The 17,398-nt window shown below is 37.5% G+C and overlaps 1 protein-coding gene across 21 annotated transcripts in view; it reads left to right on the top strand.

Moving 5' to 3' along the window:
* The window catches only part of LOC132195508 (glucose transporter type 1), a 111,070-nt gene that overhangs the window by 80,503 nt on the left and 13,169 nt on the right, over positions 1 to 17,398 (top strand). For 7 of the 21 annotated variants that reach the window (XR_009441648.1, XR_009441647.1, XM_059617543.1 and 4 more), the window contains exons 1-9: positions 2,126 to 2,426; positions 6,771 to 6,919; positions 7,173 to 7,353; positions 8,437 to 8,892; positions 11,464 to 11,484; positions 13,228 to 13,528; positions 14,890 to 14,985; positions 16,093 to 16,253; positions 16,796 to 16,920. Coding sequence is in view for 17 of the 21 variants with exons in the window: in XM_059617543.1 (XP_059473526.1) it covers positions 7,181 to 7,353; positions 8,437 to 8,892; positions 11,464 to 11,484; positions 13,228 to 13,528; positions 14,890 to 14,985; positions 16,093 to 16,253; positions 16,796 to 16,920 (1,333 nt within the window). In the remaining 4 variants the exon portion in view is untranslated. Of the gene's footprint in view, positions 1 to 2,123; positions 2,427 to 6,770; positions 6,920 to 7,172; positions 7,354 to 8,436; positions 8,893 to 11,463; positions 11,485 to 13,227; positions 13,529 to 14,889; positions 14,986 to 16,092; positions 16,254 to 16,795; positions 16,921 to 17,398 lie in introns of those variants that run through there. The other 14 variants (XR_009441645.1, XR_009441646.1, XM_059617548.1 and 11 more) reach the window with 6 other exon arrangements.

The raw sequence follows: 17,398 nt of genomic DNA, 5'->3' as shown, positions 1-17,398 counted from the left end.
GCTGAAAAGTAGAACAGTAAAAAATGTTGGAGCCGTTGCAAAAGTTCTGTACGCTGTAATCCATTTTGGTAAATATATTTTTATTTATTTATATTTTTTTTTGTTCCGTTGGCTGCTCTAATATTCCTTATCGCGTGGCACGCATTCATATTTTTATATTTATTTTCCTGACGGAGACGGAATTTGCGAAATTTATATAAGTGACATTTTGTGCCCCTCTCGTTCTTTAAATTGGGGTTTATTATTGTGGCCCAAGAGTTAGAGCACGCGAGCCCGCAAAAACCTACCTTGCCGTTTTAGGGCGGCTCATTAAATGCCGGAATTACTTTTACAACACACACCATCCCTTGCTCGCGGGTGTTAAATCTGCGAAGACTTAGGGGAGTTTGTGAGCAAAAAGCGCGAGTGATTTTTAACCACGTCGCGCACTAAACACTGCGATTAAAACTTCCGAGGCACATAAATTGCAGGCTATGTTAGCAAATTAATTAATTTTCTAGGAACATAGAAACGGCCGATCTTCTTAAAAGTCTGACCTAAATTTGACGGAAAATTTCCAAATAGTGAGAGGAATATTACTAAAAAGTGTTTCCAATTTCTTTTTTTTTCTCTTTGTCTCAGTAATTTCAGATTCATAGTTATAAGTACAAATATTTAATTAGTATTCAATGATTCAATCACGATAATCCCAAAATTCAAATACATCAAATCACATTAAGTTAAAATAAGCAATTTTAACTCCAAAATTGATCAGCTAGTGATTTTTGTTTCAAATAAATATGGTTATAAAAATGCACTCCCTTCATTTTCCATTATAGCTTTATTATTTGCAGACACATTTCGAGAAGCACGAAATTCGACGCCACAAAACCAATAATGGGAAAGTGGATCCGGGCGCTGCATTTGGCTCCAAATGGCCTTGTCAGCTACGAGTGGCTGCCCTTTGGTCACCGTACACTTGCTTTTTTGGGCGTCGAATTTCAATTGGGTGCGCGCCTTTGGTCCTCTCTTTTGATGGCGGTGCTGCTTTTGCCCTGTGAATATGCGATTAAAGATTAAGACGAGGGAGGGAGCGCCGTGTCGAGGGCAATCCTTTCGCAGGCTGATGCCCCTCAAGGGAAGGATAACAACACAAATGCATCTGGCTGGCGGGGCTCGACGTCAGGGAATGCAAATGGGCACGACCCTTATTCCTTTATCACTGGCGAGCGAGTGAAAGGGAACGCCACACCGCCGCTCTCGCCCCCTGCAAAGGGCCTGAATTTATTTGATTGCGTTTTCTGTGCGGCCTTTGCACTGCGAGAGCTACAAACGCTCATCAGCGTTCGCTGCAGTCGAGCGTGTGTTTTGACATCACTTTGTTTGCATTATGCAGAGCGGAAAAGTGAGAGCGAAATGCAGAGTGGGGAGAAATTATTGATGCTTGCATTATATTATAGTATAGTGCTTTTAAAATGGGGTGGTGATACATTTATAGCAATACAAAAAATGTTGACAGAGGCGAAATAATCAAGAGGGTACTAATTTTTTGTCATACAAATGCACTTAACTTTTCCAATTGTATATTTTTAGTGCAATTTTGTATTAAAACTTGAAATATAAAATGCAACAAAGTATTAAAATTAATAAAATACTGATTTTTTTTCATAGAGATTTTTCAATTTTTTTTTAATAATAATAAAAAAATCTCAGAATAACAAAACTTGCAATCGCTGAAGGACTTTTTATGATTTGACGTGGAAAATGAATAATTTTGGAAGATATTTTTGCGTTATCAAATATAACACCATAATTATTTAATAACGATTCAAGATTTTTAATAATATTATTGACCTTATTGTTAATTTAAAAGAAAATATAGATAATTAAATAAGACATACATTCATTGATTTAAATGAATAAATACATTTGCATATTATATAATTAATTATTATCAGCAGTTCCATTATCAGCGCAGCGCCTCCTGCAACTAAGCAAGAAAAACAATATTGAAATTCCTGTTGCTGGCTGCGCACCACGATGTATTTTGTTTATAGTTGGTGCCTCACGGCATTTAACCACGTGACCTAGCGTCAGCGCCAGGAGAGCGAGCTCATTGGCCCGGGTCATCAAGGTCGAGAGCTTCTGGAGGCAAGAAGGCTCTTCGAAAGAAAATAACGAGCCCGTTCTCCATTCTATTAAGTGCAATTCTACTCGCAAATTTCCGCAAAAGCGTGCATAATTCCGTTGATAATTGTGCTGAGGAATTTTGCAAACCGAGGCGACTTTATTCAAGCGAGACGGAGGCTTCGATAAAATCCTCTCGAGATTCGCTCCGTCAGGTGCCACCGCACCGATCGGGCCAACAAGTCCGATAGAGAGGTGTGTCAGTCAGTCAGTCTCTCGGATGGTAATAAAGGAGTCGTGCTCGTTGGACCAGATAACAGGTAATCCAGTTTTTTGGCTCAAATTTGACGTCTCCAAAGTCCAACCTCAATTTTCAAGGGGTTTAAAAATTCGATTGAGAACCTGAGCTGAAATTAAATTAATACTATGCGAGGCAGGAATAATTTTAGAAGCATAAACATAAAAATACATTGAATGTTTTGAATGGTTTCGGTAGTTGCTTGTTGTTTACGTCTAGATATTTTAAATAACAAAGTGAGTAACTCAACTTTAACAAAATTTAATGCTGCGTAATAAGATTGAGCTAACTTTAAAAAAAAATCAAATTACATATTTTTATATCACATTACATAACAGTTAATTTTTAAATATAAGCATAAGAATAATTTGTTCAAACAAAATAAATTTATTTTTTTTAATTTTCATTAATATAAGTATTTTGTTAAGTAAATACAATTTTTAATTAATTTTAAATGAAAATAAAATGCAGTGTTTTATCTAAAAGCATTTTTTAATATAATATAAAACACATGAATGCACGTTTAAATGTGGTGATGTGTAAAGAAAATTAATTCTTTTATATTGTTCGGTATTTTTATTTATTATTATCAAAGTTTGCGCTTAGTAGAAAACTTAAAGGGCATTAATTGTGTTTATTGTTTGTTACTGTTAATTGAAGTAACAAGTAAATTTGCATTTTGAAACCATGATAGTTCTCAATAATTAAATTTTATGAAAATCTTTGAACATTCCGAGCGCTGAACATGCATAATATTTTGACAAACCGCACCACACGCCACTACATCCGAAGCATGTGTATCGAGAGCAAAGTAGTGGACGAAACCGCACGCCGCTTCCCTTTAATAGTTTCTTCGGTTCCGGAGGCGATAAAAGACTGACCCATTCTCTCAAAGTTCACCTGTCTGCGAATGCTGTTGCCAAATTCCGAGCACAAAGTTGGCTCTCTTTCGTTTTCGACCCGAGTCTATAGTTGAGCTCGAGCGTTTTAGACCGTGGCTGGCGGTGAGTTTTGTTTCGGGCCGGCTCTGTATCGTGTTTTTGTATCTGCAGTGCGGCTGAACACGGCCAACTTTCGCTGTATATTCGCAAAGTGGCTCTCTCGCCGCTGTGCGCGCCTCACATTCGCTAAATTCAGCAGCCAGAGCAGCAACGAGCTCAAATCTCATCTCGAGCCGGCGACACTCTACAAAACTAGTCCATTTGAAAATTAGTTCGACACCCATCTCGGGCAATTAACATCCGTGCAGCACCCTCTTGGCCTCGAGCACTTTGCCCTCTTTCTTGTCCTCTCTCGACCGCCGACAAAATTCTATTATATAACTCAGCTCCTACTATTATGAGCTTTGTTCCTCACTAACTATAGTGGCGAATTACTGCTAATTCACAAATTGACTTATTCATATATGTATTTAATAATAATAAAGCTTTTGAAAAAAAAATTTAAATATTTATCAAAGGAATCTGCTTTAACTTTAAAAATTACATTTATTTTATTTCAATCTTCTTTCCTTTATAAAACTATTATATTGAATTATTTTTTTTTTGTTTCTTTCAGTTTTATAGAAAATATCATGTTAATTTTTAATCCGGCAACTTTTTTTTAGTATTATTTAGCAAAGTTCAATTTAAGTTATAGTTTAATGCAAAATATTTAATCGTTTAATTTAAATAAATTAATTATTATTAAACACATACATATTTTAAAGGTCACTATTGTTGATCCCAGTTGTTAATACACTTGGTAATATTCCTTTTGATTAAGTTGCTGAATTGAAACGCTTATTCAGTGAATGGTACCGCGGTTCCCTTTCGTTTCTGAAACGATTCAATCATTGTTTCAAGAAGCGCAGGCGAAAGAAAGAGAGACGGACTTATAAGAAATAAAAAGAAACAAAGCAGAGAGAGAAGTTGGCACCAGCGGCAGCTGGAAAAATTGCTCGACAAGTAGCGAGTTTCTTGTGTTGGTGCATCAGTGCAAAAGGGAGATGCATAAATTTTGCTGGCCTTATTTCACATTAAATTTATGAAAAGAGTAAACCATCTCAACTATAAGCACTTAAATTCTCAACTTTCTAAAAAAAGGTGTTGACTAACAATTATAAGCTATACCTGCTCTACAAAATTGTTGGAAATATTCTGAGACCACAAATTTATTTTCAAAATGTGTTTGATTATCTTATAAAAATTGCTATAAAAGTTGATATTATTTTACTTTAACTTTGATATTTTTTTTAAATAATTTTCACTAATAAAATAACTGATTTCTGTTGACGAATTGCAATAGTTTTTGGTGTCTTTATAGAAACAAACATTGATCGTAATTTATATTTTTAATTAGTATTTTTTCGTTTATTTATAAACAATTAAGTTAATCATCTTCACTTCTTCTCGTCTGATGTTTTGCAAACCTGCTTTTTCAACTGAAGTTTCTAATACAAAAGGAGGTGCTGGTTATTTGCCTTTCTCGCAACTAAATTTGCCTCGTTCTCATTACTGGGGCGCATTACTTGATTAAAACAATCGGCGGTGAGAATTCGCGGGTGCAGGCAACGATTAATGATTTATGGCGCCACAAGTGGTTCCAACAATGGCCAAAAGGAATGCAGAATTGTCCATGGAGGTAAAGCCCCGGCCAGATTCCAACCTTTCCTTGCTCGGCACTGCTCGCGATTCATCCCCAAGAGCAGAACAATAACCGAATTATTCAACGTAGCAATTATTGCTTTTAATTGCACGCCGGCAGACACTTTGTTCGGCGCCCTTGTGCGTTACACTATCAGTTGTTGTGTTGCGAACACAAAGGGATTCTTGTTGCTCGATATAGATACACACACCGCCGCCACCGCGAATTCTGCATGTGCTTTCTCTGCCGCAGTTCATAATTTCGCTCGCGACTTCATTAGTGTCACATTATACGCGCGAGCTTCTTCCCCTGCGCGATACTATTAAAAGCAGTGTAATGTGTGCTTTCTCGGAAATTCTCCTCCTTGGGTACAAAAAAAAGGGGGGAAATTGACGGCAATGGCCCTTGTGAACATTTATGGAGAATCGACTTTTATATATATTGATTTCTGACACCCAAAGAAACGTTTAAATTTTGGTCTTGTAATTTAATTGAATTACTTCACAAATTTAACGCAAACACTCTTTAAGTAGCAGAACATTTTTTACTAAGTATTTTAATCCTTAATTTATAATCCTAGCTCTAACAAACAATTTGTAATGGTATTCCCGAGAAAAATGGGCAATTTATTGGTTTAACTGCTTCAATATTATTCTTTTAAATTTTGTAAAATTTTTACAGATACTTTCACAGTCGGGATTCTCCTATCTCAAATGTTAGAAATAACTCCATACAAAATTTAAATTTTACAATAGTTTATAATATTAAATTTAAAAATTACCTCAAATTTAAGATTTTATTTAAAATTTATATCATAGTTATCTAAATAAATTAAATAAAAATTTCTATACTTTATTTAAATCTTTTAAAAGATATAATTGAAAATAAATTTTATAATTGCTTAGTTATGTGTAAAACTAAACTTAATTTAATTTTATGGTTTTTATTAAATTTTTATCATAAATAATTAGCTTTTTACCAATGAAATTAATTCAATAAAAATAAAATTACTTTTTGTAGTCGGTATTTGTTTGCCCCATTATTACATCACATTCTTCAAAATCAATTTTCTTTGAAAATATAATTATTTTGTTTTTAAGTGAAGAAAAGTGCGACACTAATATTTCAATAAATAATTGTTCAAAATTTTGTTACTTTTTTTCTTTTGCTCAAATTTAAAATAATTTAATAAATACATTTATTTTCTGGTGCAATTCTTAATTTTTACACACATTTATTAGTGATACATGAATCATGAACCTTACTTAGATTCACATAACTGATAAAAAAATATTGAAACATAATGTATTCGTTTCACATTGATTCATCTCAGCCGATATCTCTCTTTCCACTTTGATAGCCTTGCTCTCGCACTCTGCGAGTTTGACTGGAAAAAAAATCAGTGTGTCGCAAGTGGGTAGAGTGCAAGCTGAACGAACACGAGTCGGGCGCAGACGGCGCTTCATTTTCGCGGTTGACAGGCCGAAGTGGTAGTTTAGTTTGAATATTTTTATTAAGCGCCCTCGCCACCGTGGCATGGCAGGCAAGTCCATCAGCGTGGCGAAAATCAGATAAAGAGAGCGTTGGTTTGCGTCTGTCGGGAGCACGTGTAGCTCTAGAGCCCCCCTATTACACTGTGTGTGTATAAAAATAATGTGATGTTGGGTGGAAAGGACAAGAGTCGATGACTCGCTGCTTTCGGGCTGATGGACACTTGGTGATTGATTGCCTCTTGTTGCAGGATTATCGCAATAAACCCTTGATGTACTCGTGATTTGCCAGTCTGTGATCAACGCGGTATCAATTACTGAAGCAGCAAAATATATTTCGTCCTACCAGCCTGGAGGTTCCACAAAACACAACATAACGATGGCAGCTTGTCGATTTCAGGTGAGTCGCGTGCATCATTCATTCTCATTTTGTTTCAATTGGATGTGCGGCGGGCGTGCGTTTGACACCGAACAAAGGGTTTTTTATATTAATTGCGTCGGGTAAATGTCTCGAGAATTGTTAAAGAAATTTATACCTATTTTTTCGGTGTCTCCACTCGCTCGCTCGTCCGCACCTTCCTTTCTCCTTTTCTTTTATTTTATTTTTTGTACAAACTAACTTTTCCCGCTCGACTAACCATTCACTCGGTCAGACGGAGCAATGGGCGAAACAAAACGCGTTTCAAAGCCCATGAAAAAATCTGCCCGCCGCACGCAACAAAACGAAGAAGTTGCCGAAATACATCACGCGCCCGACCTGATACTCGGAGACAGCAACGAGGAGGACGAGGACTACCATTATTGTCGTGTCGGTGACGAGGAAGGAGGTTTGAGGTCCGTTTAGGCCCCTTTGGGCACTAATTGAGTTGCCGATAAGCGTACGTGGACCAACATCTCTTCACTGTAAGCGATGTTGCATCGGCTTTTGGCACGCGCATGGAGAACGTTTTTCATTCAACACGTGGCTTCTTTCATACCTAAAATAGATTCACTTACAAGTCATTTAGTTTGATAAAAGAATTAAATCAATTTAATACTACAGGAGTGATTAAATATCCAATTATTTGCTTATAAATTATATAATTTTGGGTCATTTATTTTTATCATTATTATATAAAATTTTGTTTGTTATATTTTCAATTTCAGTTTTTAGAGAAAAGCAGAAGAGAATTTTATAATGAAACCCCATAAATCGTCTGAGCAGAATCATTAGGATTTTTTGTGTGGTTCAATTTCATAATTTACGGTTGATTCATGGGGCCTTTCCTTGATGGGTTTTGCGTGTTGCTTATTATTTAAGAACAAACGTGATTCTATTCTGACCAAGATTATCATAAAAATTAATTAGTTAAAAGAAAAATATGATATGCAATTGTCATGTTTTGTGTGTAATAATGTGAAACTTAAAAAATTTGGTAATTTGATGAAAATAATTATGAAAACATATTTCGGGAACTAATTTCTGTTAAATAATATCACAGGCTCATTTATTATGGTTACAGCTGTCAACAGAAAATGTAGAGAGGAATATTATTTGAATAATTGAACTACTAACAAAACCTATCGAGAAAAAGCAAACTTGATTTTTTTTTTAAATTTTATTCTTTTTTTAACTGCAAAAGCCTATCTCAAATTTCAGAATACTGAACGAGATAATGGACTTTTTTAAAGTTAATATGTTCCATTCATATTATTTCTTACTTTAGGTAATATTTGAGACAAGAAATAGAAAGTCAAAGAAAAAAACAATGAATTTCAAACTACTCGGCAACAATTTTGAAAATTTCATTCAAAAGCCACAGAATTAAAGACACCATCCATGAGCGTGTCAAATCTTATCGGCAAAGTACCCTCCGAGAAAGAGGGGGTCGGTTCGGCCGAACTTGTCTGACGGGGGAATGTGCTCGGGGGGCTTAGGTCCGTGTCACAGACGTCGCACCATCATGGGCCCCACGGGGTCGACGCGCACCACCGCGAGTTGCTCGAGCTAGAGTACGAGGAGGAGATCCTTGAGCTGTCCGGCTACCACCACAGGCCACCCTCCTTGGTCGGGCATGTTAACAGCGCGTACACAGGCGGCTTCCTTCCCTTCGGTGATAGCGCGTCGTCAGTTGCCACTGCCTCTCCGCCCCCGCTACTGCCCCACCTGCCCCCAACCGCGTCGTCAGCCGCGTCCACCCTCGTGTCGGGCCACCAGTTCAGCGAGACCACGTACTATAAGCTGACTGCTGGCACGCCCCAGTCGACCACCTCGCGCGGCTCCCGAGGCTCCCGCGGCAGCAATTCCTCCGCGCGCCGCAAAGCCAGTGATGCGACGAAGGAAGAAATTCAAGACGACGACGAAGAAGCCAGCTTGAGGGAGTTACTAATGAGGTACAAACACACAAACACACCCACCTGATTTATCTGCGCGACATACCCAACCATCCCAATATCATCCCTCTTTGTTTTCCCAAACTTGAGCAATCAAAGTATAACCTTGTGATTATCGTTGATTAAAGTCTGATATTTTTCTAATTAATTTTTTTATAAATTTTTATTTGATATCTAATTTTTTTGTGCTAAAGCAGAAAGAAAATAATAATAATTAACATTTAAAATAATTGCAAAGTTTATACTTGGAGTGGATTTCATAGAACTTTTAAATCAGGTGAACCTCGTTGAAAAAAAATGAAATAATAAAGGTGCAAAAGTGACCAGCACTTTTGGGGTCAGTTCGTCATTCTTTGCAACAAGGTTCGCCTGTTTTCAATTTTTACAAAAAAAGAATTTTATTAGATTTGAACTAAAAACATTAATTGCAGGTTTCCAATTTTATTACATTTAGCATATTATATAAAATATGGCTAGAAATTGTTGTTGTCAATTGAATTTTTTTTATTTGTTTCAATATTTTAAATTATTTAAAAACAATCAATAATTTAATGGTTTTTTTTACTATAAATTATTATTATTGTTGTTTATTCTACTCAATTGTTGAGATTTTTTATTATTTAGATAGAATTTTTATAAATAGTTCTTTCCTTTTTTATTACATTTACTCCTGTTTCTCTATTTCTGGACATAGCACAATTTTATACTTTGATTGCCACCTTAAATGTTTCTAATTAGAACTCCCTGACCTGCTCTCATTCCTTTGCCGTAGAGTTATTCGGATAGATTAGCGCAAACTGCTGGATTTGCGTGCGAATCGTCCGCCCTGGGGAGGTGCGTTCGCGGTTCGCTGCTGCCCCCGTGGCCAACCGTGCAGCCAGGCAGCGCCGCTTTTTCTCTCCGGCTGCCGACGCCAATCGATCCTATATTTTCCCTCTCGCTCGCTGCTTGCTTTGCAGCATTCGCGCGCGTGTTTCGTTTTATGCTAATATTTTATATATATTTCTGCCAACGTCGGCTGATCCGGCGCGCGAGATGCGAATTCTGCTCTCTCGCTCGCTCCTTTCCCCCGGCAGCGCTAATTTGCTTCGATTTCGCCTCAACCGGATGTGGAGAGGGGCTGATTTTCACCCTCTTCGGCGCGCCTGGAAATTCGATCTTGTACTCGAGTGAAACCGAAACAAAACAGCGTTTGAAGTCGACTTACTTGTTGCCACCGCTAAGAAGGCTCGTTATGAACTTTTTGTGTTTGTCGAGCATCTCTTTTGAGATAAATTTTACGCAAAACAAAAAACGAAGTAAGAAAACAAACTGGAATTAAAAGATACCAGTTTTAAAGAGTAAAAAAACCTCTAACAATTTTTTTTCAATTATCAGAGTATTTTTAAAAATGCATCAAATTAACCTTGTGAGTGTAATCTAAGATCTCAAAAGTAAGAGTTTAGATCAAATACAATTTCCAAATGAAATTTTTCTGAGGTGTCAAAATCAATACTTTCAAAGACCTTTGCCGTTTTCAACTCTGATATGCTTCAAATTAAAACTTTCCAGACCAACAACGTGTTTCGAGCCATCAGCGTAATTAAATTACTCTTTGATGTCTACATGCACATTCAAAAACACAATCAGCGAAAATGAGAACGCTTTGATCAAGCGAAACGGAGCGAAAGGGTTAAAATGCAATGCGAGGCACTCCGGGCGGAAATGAGAAATCCCAAGACGGCGTTTGGCCGCAAAACCAGCACATCGATATCCTATTAATATGATTTAAAAAAAAAATAGCAATTGAGCACACCTTTTTAAAATTCCTATTATTTAAAAATTCAAACAAATTTTCGTTTTGACTCCCAAGCTTGCGCGCAATCCACCAATTTTAATTTAATTTCTGAACAGTGCTTCCTCAAACTCACCTGCTCTTTTATTTCAACATGTCTTTAACAATACGTATTATATACTGAACCGTATTGTTACTTTATATTGATTACTGCTCGACGTTTTTTCCGACTTTGCATCAAATTAGTCTTAGTCACGTGCGTTTCAAACTGCCTTTACTTGAAATCAGCCGTTTGACAGTGTGTGTTGCCCTTTCTCTTGATTGACTGAAGTTGGATCGGCTTCTCGTCTCCAAAAATATTGGCCTTGGAAACCTTAAATTGCGAAACGAGGAGTCGACTTAATTAATTGTGGTCTAGCTTTGAGATATATACTAATTTGCAATAAAGGGAAGTTCTATGACGTTCTCTCTTGTCGCAGTTTCCAAAACTGGAACGTGCATGCCACACACGTCAATTATATACAAACTCTAATTAGTCGAAATGCCAATTTGTAACTTTGATCATTTGAGTCTGCCCCTGATTTCTTATTCGTAGTCCCTCTTGAAAAACAAACGGATTGGTAAACGCCTCTTTTATTAAGTTTTTTTTATACAATTCCTGAAAGGGTGGGTCGGATTTTTGCTAATTAATAACTTAAAACTTAAGTCACCTTCTCTTCTTCGTTTGAATATGATTTGCACTTGTCTTTGAGATAAACGCCTATCATATCGTGCTTTTCTTCTTTTTGTTTTACTAGTGGAGGCAGAATGGAGTACGGGTAAATATGGCGACTACTTCTTTTTATTCGTGATATTAATTAATATATCCATGATATATTCCATAGTTAGTGGCGAGGGGTGTTTGAAATTGAAATTTTAAATTCTCATCAAACAAGCTCCTCCAGTAATATTTTACTCCTATTTTTTTTTTTTTTTTTAATTTAGTTGGTCTTTTTTTAATTTTGCTTTAAAACAAAAGTGAAATTATTGGATATGGAATAATAAAAAGGAAAATATACAGACTCCAGGAAAATTAGGGACAAAACAAAATTGCACACCCCATTGGCGTGGTTGGGACTCAAAATTTGTCGCCCCCTGCTCTTTTTCGTTGATATACTTACGACGCACAATGCATTATTTAAGCTGTTAGTTGTGTTAATCCCGCGAGTCTGTATAAAGCACTCAAACATAGACCGTTAGAGTTTTTCGTTTTTTTTTGTTTAATTTTTTTATATACCACATTTGTATGGCACTTGTTCAAAATTCAATGAAAAAGTTACAAAAACTTTTCACCGTCTCATGCCAAAGTTGGATGTTAGCCTTTGAGAGTGTTTCGTAGTGCTCTGGCATGACCCTTTGGTTGTTGGCTTTGTTTCTTTTTTAGTCGCGCGCTTCCCTCTCTTATTAGAACGACAAAAAAAATCCTTAACCCTCTGTATTATATTCTTTGATTGTACCGTGTATGTCGCCTTTTGTGTTCCGAAATTATGATTTCCGAACAATCAAAAACGCTTTGTCAGTTGAGCACGGCGCTTAATTTTGATTGACTGTTGCCTGTTCACTTAATTACATACTCGTTTCTGGAAACGCCCTTCCTCTTTTCCGCAGACATAAACGATCGATTTAACCTCCAAAAATTTTCTCTGAATTAATTTCCATCCAACAAAGCGTCTCACTACAAGACAGCAGCACGAAATTCTGACTAATCACCCTCCGCTATTCCGTCTTGAGGTGGGATGAGAAAATAGAGTCATAAATAAATAAATACACCCGCTTGGTTCTCTCGTGATTCGATGCAAGGTGGTCTGTCCATAAACTAGTAATCCAAGTTGTAAAATTTCGGGCGGATTAGGCACTTAAACGAAAGTTTGCCGATTAACCGTGTGGCCTTGCCGATTTTATAGCTCTCGCTGCAGAGGGGGTCAAGGATTGGTTTGCCAAGTTGAAAGTGCGCCGACCAGACCAACTTGAAGCAGCGAGGGTTGTTTTCCTCATTAATGAACCGCACTTTTCATTTCTCTCATTTTAGTACTTTTAATAAATCTTAATATGACACAAAATATTTAATAATTAAAGAAATTTTGTAAATTAACTTTTGGTTTTTCTGTGAAATAATATTCAATATTTATAGTTTTTCCATTGATCGTAATTCTTACTTATCATCATAAAAATAATTGATTTGAATTGGATATCAAAAATTTGATTTAAAATTTAAATTCATCATTCATCACACCTCAAGATTGGAACTAATTCCCCCGCAAAAATTTCACCCTTAAAAATGCAAGTTGCCCTGAGAATCCCTCCCTCTTGGTCCAAACAAACGTCTTGGCGACATTCAACTGTGCTCCGCTGACAGAGCGAGCCCCACCCACGTGCCCCCCCCCCAATTTTGGTTTTGGCTTGCGTGTTTTCCTGCGTGTGCACCCCCCATGCCCTGCCGACGGGGGGCCGACGCGGCGCCGATGTGGCGCAGCGTCGGCCCCGCCAGAAAGCGTCGCCTGAACGTGCGTCTGCCCCAACAGTCTTCAACAGCAAGTCACCGTGATGAGCATGAACCTGAGCAGCAAGCTGGATGAGCTGCAGAGCGACCGTCACTTCGAGACGACGGTGGCGCTCTCAGAGATCCGCACGCAGCTGCAGGAGCTCACAAAATCCGTGGATTCGTGCCACACCGAAATCGGACTGGTCAAAACGGACATGGTCGCCATCAAACACGAACTCGACGCAGTGCAGCAAGTCAAGGAGGAAATAGAGGAGTTGAGAGAGTACGTCGACCGACTCGAGGAGCAGAGCCACAGACGCAAGGCGCTGCTTCTTAGACAGGTGCGGCCTCAGCCCATAACTTCTTTGTGCAAATACATTATTTCTCAATGTTGTAGACTTTTCGTTTTTCATTATGGTTTCAGCATGATATTGATTAATCGTGAGTTTTTAATGTTCTATATTTATATATTCGACTCTTGAACAATTTGCAACTCAAATCGTCTGAAAATTACAATTTGACTTGATCTAAATTTTTATAAATCTATTTGAATTTGCTTGTTGAAAACGTTATCGTGAAGACGAGCTGCTTAATTAAATTTGGGCCGTTTTTGTCAATTCTTTTAAACGTTTGACGAAATGAAGCCCACCTACCAAAATTCAGTCATTTTTCTTTCAAAAGCTACTAAACTAAATCGAGAACTCGAATAAACTCAATTTTAATTTGATATTTTGTTGATACAGTTTTCCACTCTCAAAATGTAATGGTTGAAAGGATCTAAATATCTAAGCGAAATGATGATTTTGAGGGTCGAAATTGAGACTCGAACCTCCCCCAGTCTGTTTTTTTGGTTTTGTTTTTTAAGTGAGAAGTGTTATTTTTACAAATGCAATTTGCATTTGAAAGTGAAACATCAGCATCTGGGGTCAGCTTAAAATGTAAGCTGGGATTCTGTCGATTAAGACTCGGAAATCAATTGAGATGGTTAAATTTCGTCTGAACAAGCACGACTTTTTGTCCTTTCTTATTTGAAATTGGAAAACTCTGTTGCCATAAGTATTATCTTCCAAAAAAAAAAAAAAAAAAAATCCATAGAGACTGATTCTGACTGAAATTTAATCCAAACTTTCCCGAAGAGTCTTTTCTAACCAACCAAAAAGTGAGGAAATTTTGAATTCATGTCTGTATGATCAGAATAATATCATGAATTTTTGCTTAAATTTTTTCTAACAAGTCATGTTACTATAAATTAAAAAATATAATGAAAATTAAATTGAAAGTTTTTCCATTAATCCTTGGAATGCAAGCCCAATCAAGTATATATCAAGTGTATTTTTGTATAAACTCCCCATATTTATGATTATTGTGCAGTAGACTTTGTTGTGTTGTTTCGTCGTATACGATAAAGACACCTCGAGTTCATAAGTTTCAAACTCAGAAACTCGTTATTCCGAGCACGTTTTAATTTCACGCATGTTCCTCGTTTTGATTTCACGCCGCCCATGCAAGCCGTTATTGTGTTTTCAGTTCGTCGTCGACAATTGTTCGGTAGGTATCCGTCTTGCCTCTTTCTCTCTTTCTACTACGCTTTACACTCACACACGATCCAATCTCTTTATCCTTGCCTATGGAAACGCTCTAATTTCGCTCGTCTCGGAATAACATGTTTTTCATTCGGCTGATTGTGGTTCCATTTCTGCAGGGCCTCACGATGTTCCTTTCATACGCCATTTTCGCAGCGGTGCTCGGCATGCTGCAATTTGGCTACAACACAGGCGTCATCAATGCTCCAGAACTGGTGAGTGTGTACAAAGTAGTCTCCATGCAATAATACGAGACCAAAGCTGCTGCTCTCCCTCTAAACGCAGAGAGGGAAACGCCTGTGGCGATGCTGCTTAGGCAACCGGCTCGCCAGCCCCGTCGCTCACGTTGCCTGCGCCGATTTCCAGCTCCTATTTTTGGCATTTCGCCTTTTTTATATTCTGCGAAACGCTAATGCCGCAGGGACGCGCGCGTGCGGCGCTCCGTCCGTACCTGCGCCTTTTTCAAAGACAAAAAAGCGCAAAGGAGGTGTTTTAAGTCGCCTTTTCGCCGACGGGCGCAGATCTATATTTGAATTTGAGTGTAATTAACGTGATTCTCTGCGAAAACGCGCCACGGGAGATTAAAAGCAATCAAAGTGAGAATACGAAAATATATTTCCCAGATGAGCGTGCAGAATTCTAATCATCTAATTTTAGCGTATTAAAATATATTAAAATATATTTTTGACGGAATCTTGATTAACGGTAGGAGCAATAAAGATTGAATTTGATTTTGAAAATAAAAATTAAAAATTATTCACGACTTTTGGTGAATTTATTTCAATTTTTGTATTACTCATTAATGGATGCTCTATTTTCGTTTCAAAACAGAAAAACTTTTCAATCAAAAAGTTCTAGCTGGCAAAACATCATGTATGATTAGAATAAAAAAATAAATAAATAATTGAACCGCGTTTCTGCTTAAAAAATATCTAAGCTGTTTCTGTTTTGTCTAGACAATGTAAAATGATACTCAGAGAAATACGCACAAGTATACATGAAACCTTAAATTATTACATTTGCATAATCAACAATAGCCTCCCTTTCACTGAAGGTAATTCAATATTTACCCCTTCGGCGGCTTTGTTGTTCAACGTACAACGGAACTTCTGCTAATTCGGTACTTTCAGCAAGAGTTTGGGTTTCTTAATTAAACAAAACAGATCGACTTTCACTAAGAAGGACGCAGGCTCTTTAATTGTTCTAATTAAGAAAGCAGGTGCGCTTGGTCTGGATCGAACATTGCCCAAATGAATTCAGCACTCTTGTCATTCAAATAATTACAAATTTCGATTACTGACGTGTGCGTTTTCGGTTTGCAGAATATAGAGAACTTCATGAAGGATGTGTACAAAGACCGCTTTGGCGAGGACATCCCCGAGGAGAAGGTGAAAATCCTGTACTCAATAGCAGTGTCAATATTCGCCATCGGCGGCATGGTTGGTGGTTTCAGCGGCGGGACCATCGCCAACAGATTTGGCAGGTACGAACGAACGCAATTCATTTTCGAGCCGAGCAATTAGCGCGCTCGAGCATCCCCAATATTCGACAAAGTACATGAGGGTTCTCATTATTTAATTTTTGGCCCCGCTCATGCGAGATGATCAATCGAGCAGCGCTCTTAATTATCGCCCCACGTGCAAGAGCTTTGCAAAAACCTCCCTCCTCCCCCGGAAACTTTTAATACCGCGCCACGTTCCAATAAAATGAATAGATATGAATCCGCTCTGATAGATTTTTACGCCACTATAGTTTTTTGTTGGTAAAGTTCTATTATTTTACCTTCTGCATACTGGGAAGTTTTTGTCCCCTTTGAATCTCCGATAGAATATATTTACGTCCGAGCGAGGGCAAAGTTGGAGAACACAAGCGTACGTTTTTTTCCTCCACCTTCTACCCAGAGGAGAGCGCGTGGTGCAACTTTTTCCAATATTTTCGTTTCCCCGAGGTGCCAGTGCTTCATAAAAACAATAATCCATATCAAGCTGCAGATGATATTTAAGTAATTCATGTGTGTGCTTGCAGGAAGGGTGGTCTTCTGCTAAACAACTTCCTAGGAATAGGAGGAGCGTGCCTCATGGGAGTTACTAAAATGGCTCATTCTTATGAAATTTTATTTCTTGGACGCTTTATTATCGGTGTGAATTGTGGTAAGTAATACTATTGCACTCCAAGGTACTTTTATTTTTTTAATGCAATTGATAGAATGGACTTTTTATTACATAGTTTCCTTGTTTTTCCCTTTATTAGAAGTGATAAATTCTTGTCACATAAACAAAAAGAAAATTAATTGAGAATTCAGTCGGCTTTTAATAAATTGAAATTTCGTTGACGTTACAAAAAAAATAACTTTATTGATCCTACTTGGAATTTTAATTAACTTTGTTAGCTGAGAGATGAAATTTCTTTTAGTGGAGAGTTGGATGCTTTATTATCAGCCATCTTCTCCAACTTGTGTGTGAAGAAAAGTTAGCCACGCCATTAAACTATCTCACACATCGCGGTTGCGAGACAAATTCATTCGCGTGGCTCGTTCGGATGAGAATTTATAATGGCCCTAGTCGGCGCCAGTTAAATTCAACTCGCTCTTTCTCTCTCGGCATGCGACATTTGACATTATCTGGCTGA

The sequence above is a fragment of the Neocloeon triangulifer genome, unplaced genomic scaffold (assembly GCF_031216515.1).
Source record: "Neocloeon triangulifer isolate White Clay Creek 2 clone unplaced genomic scaffold, ASM3121651v1 ptg000009l, whole genome shotgun sequence".
Lineage (NCBI taxonomy): Eukaryota > Metazoa > Arthropoda > Insecta > Ephemeroptera > Baetidae > Neocloeon > Neocloeon triangulifer.
The sequence above is the reverse complement of the archived record's forward strand: the minus strand, read 5'-3'. Positions and strand labels throughout refer to the sequence as shown.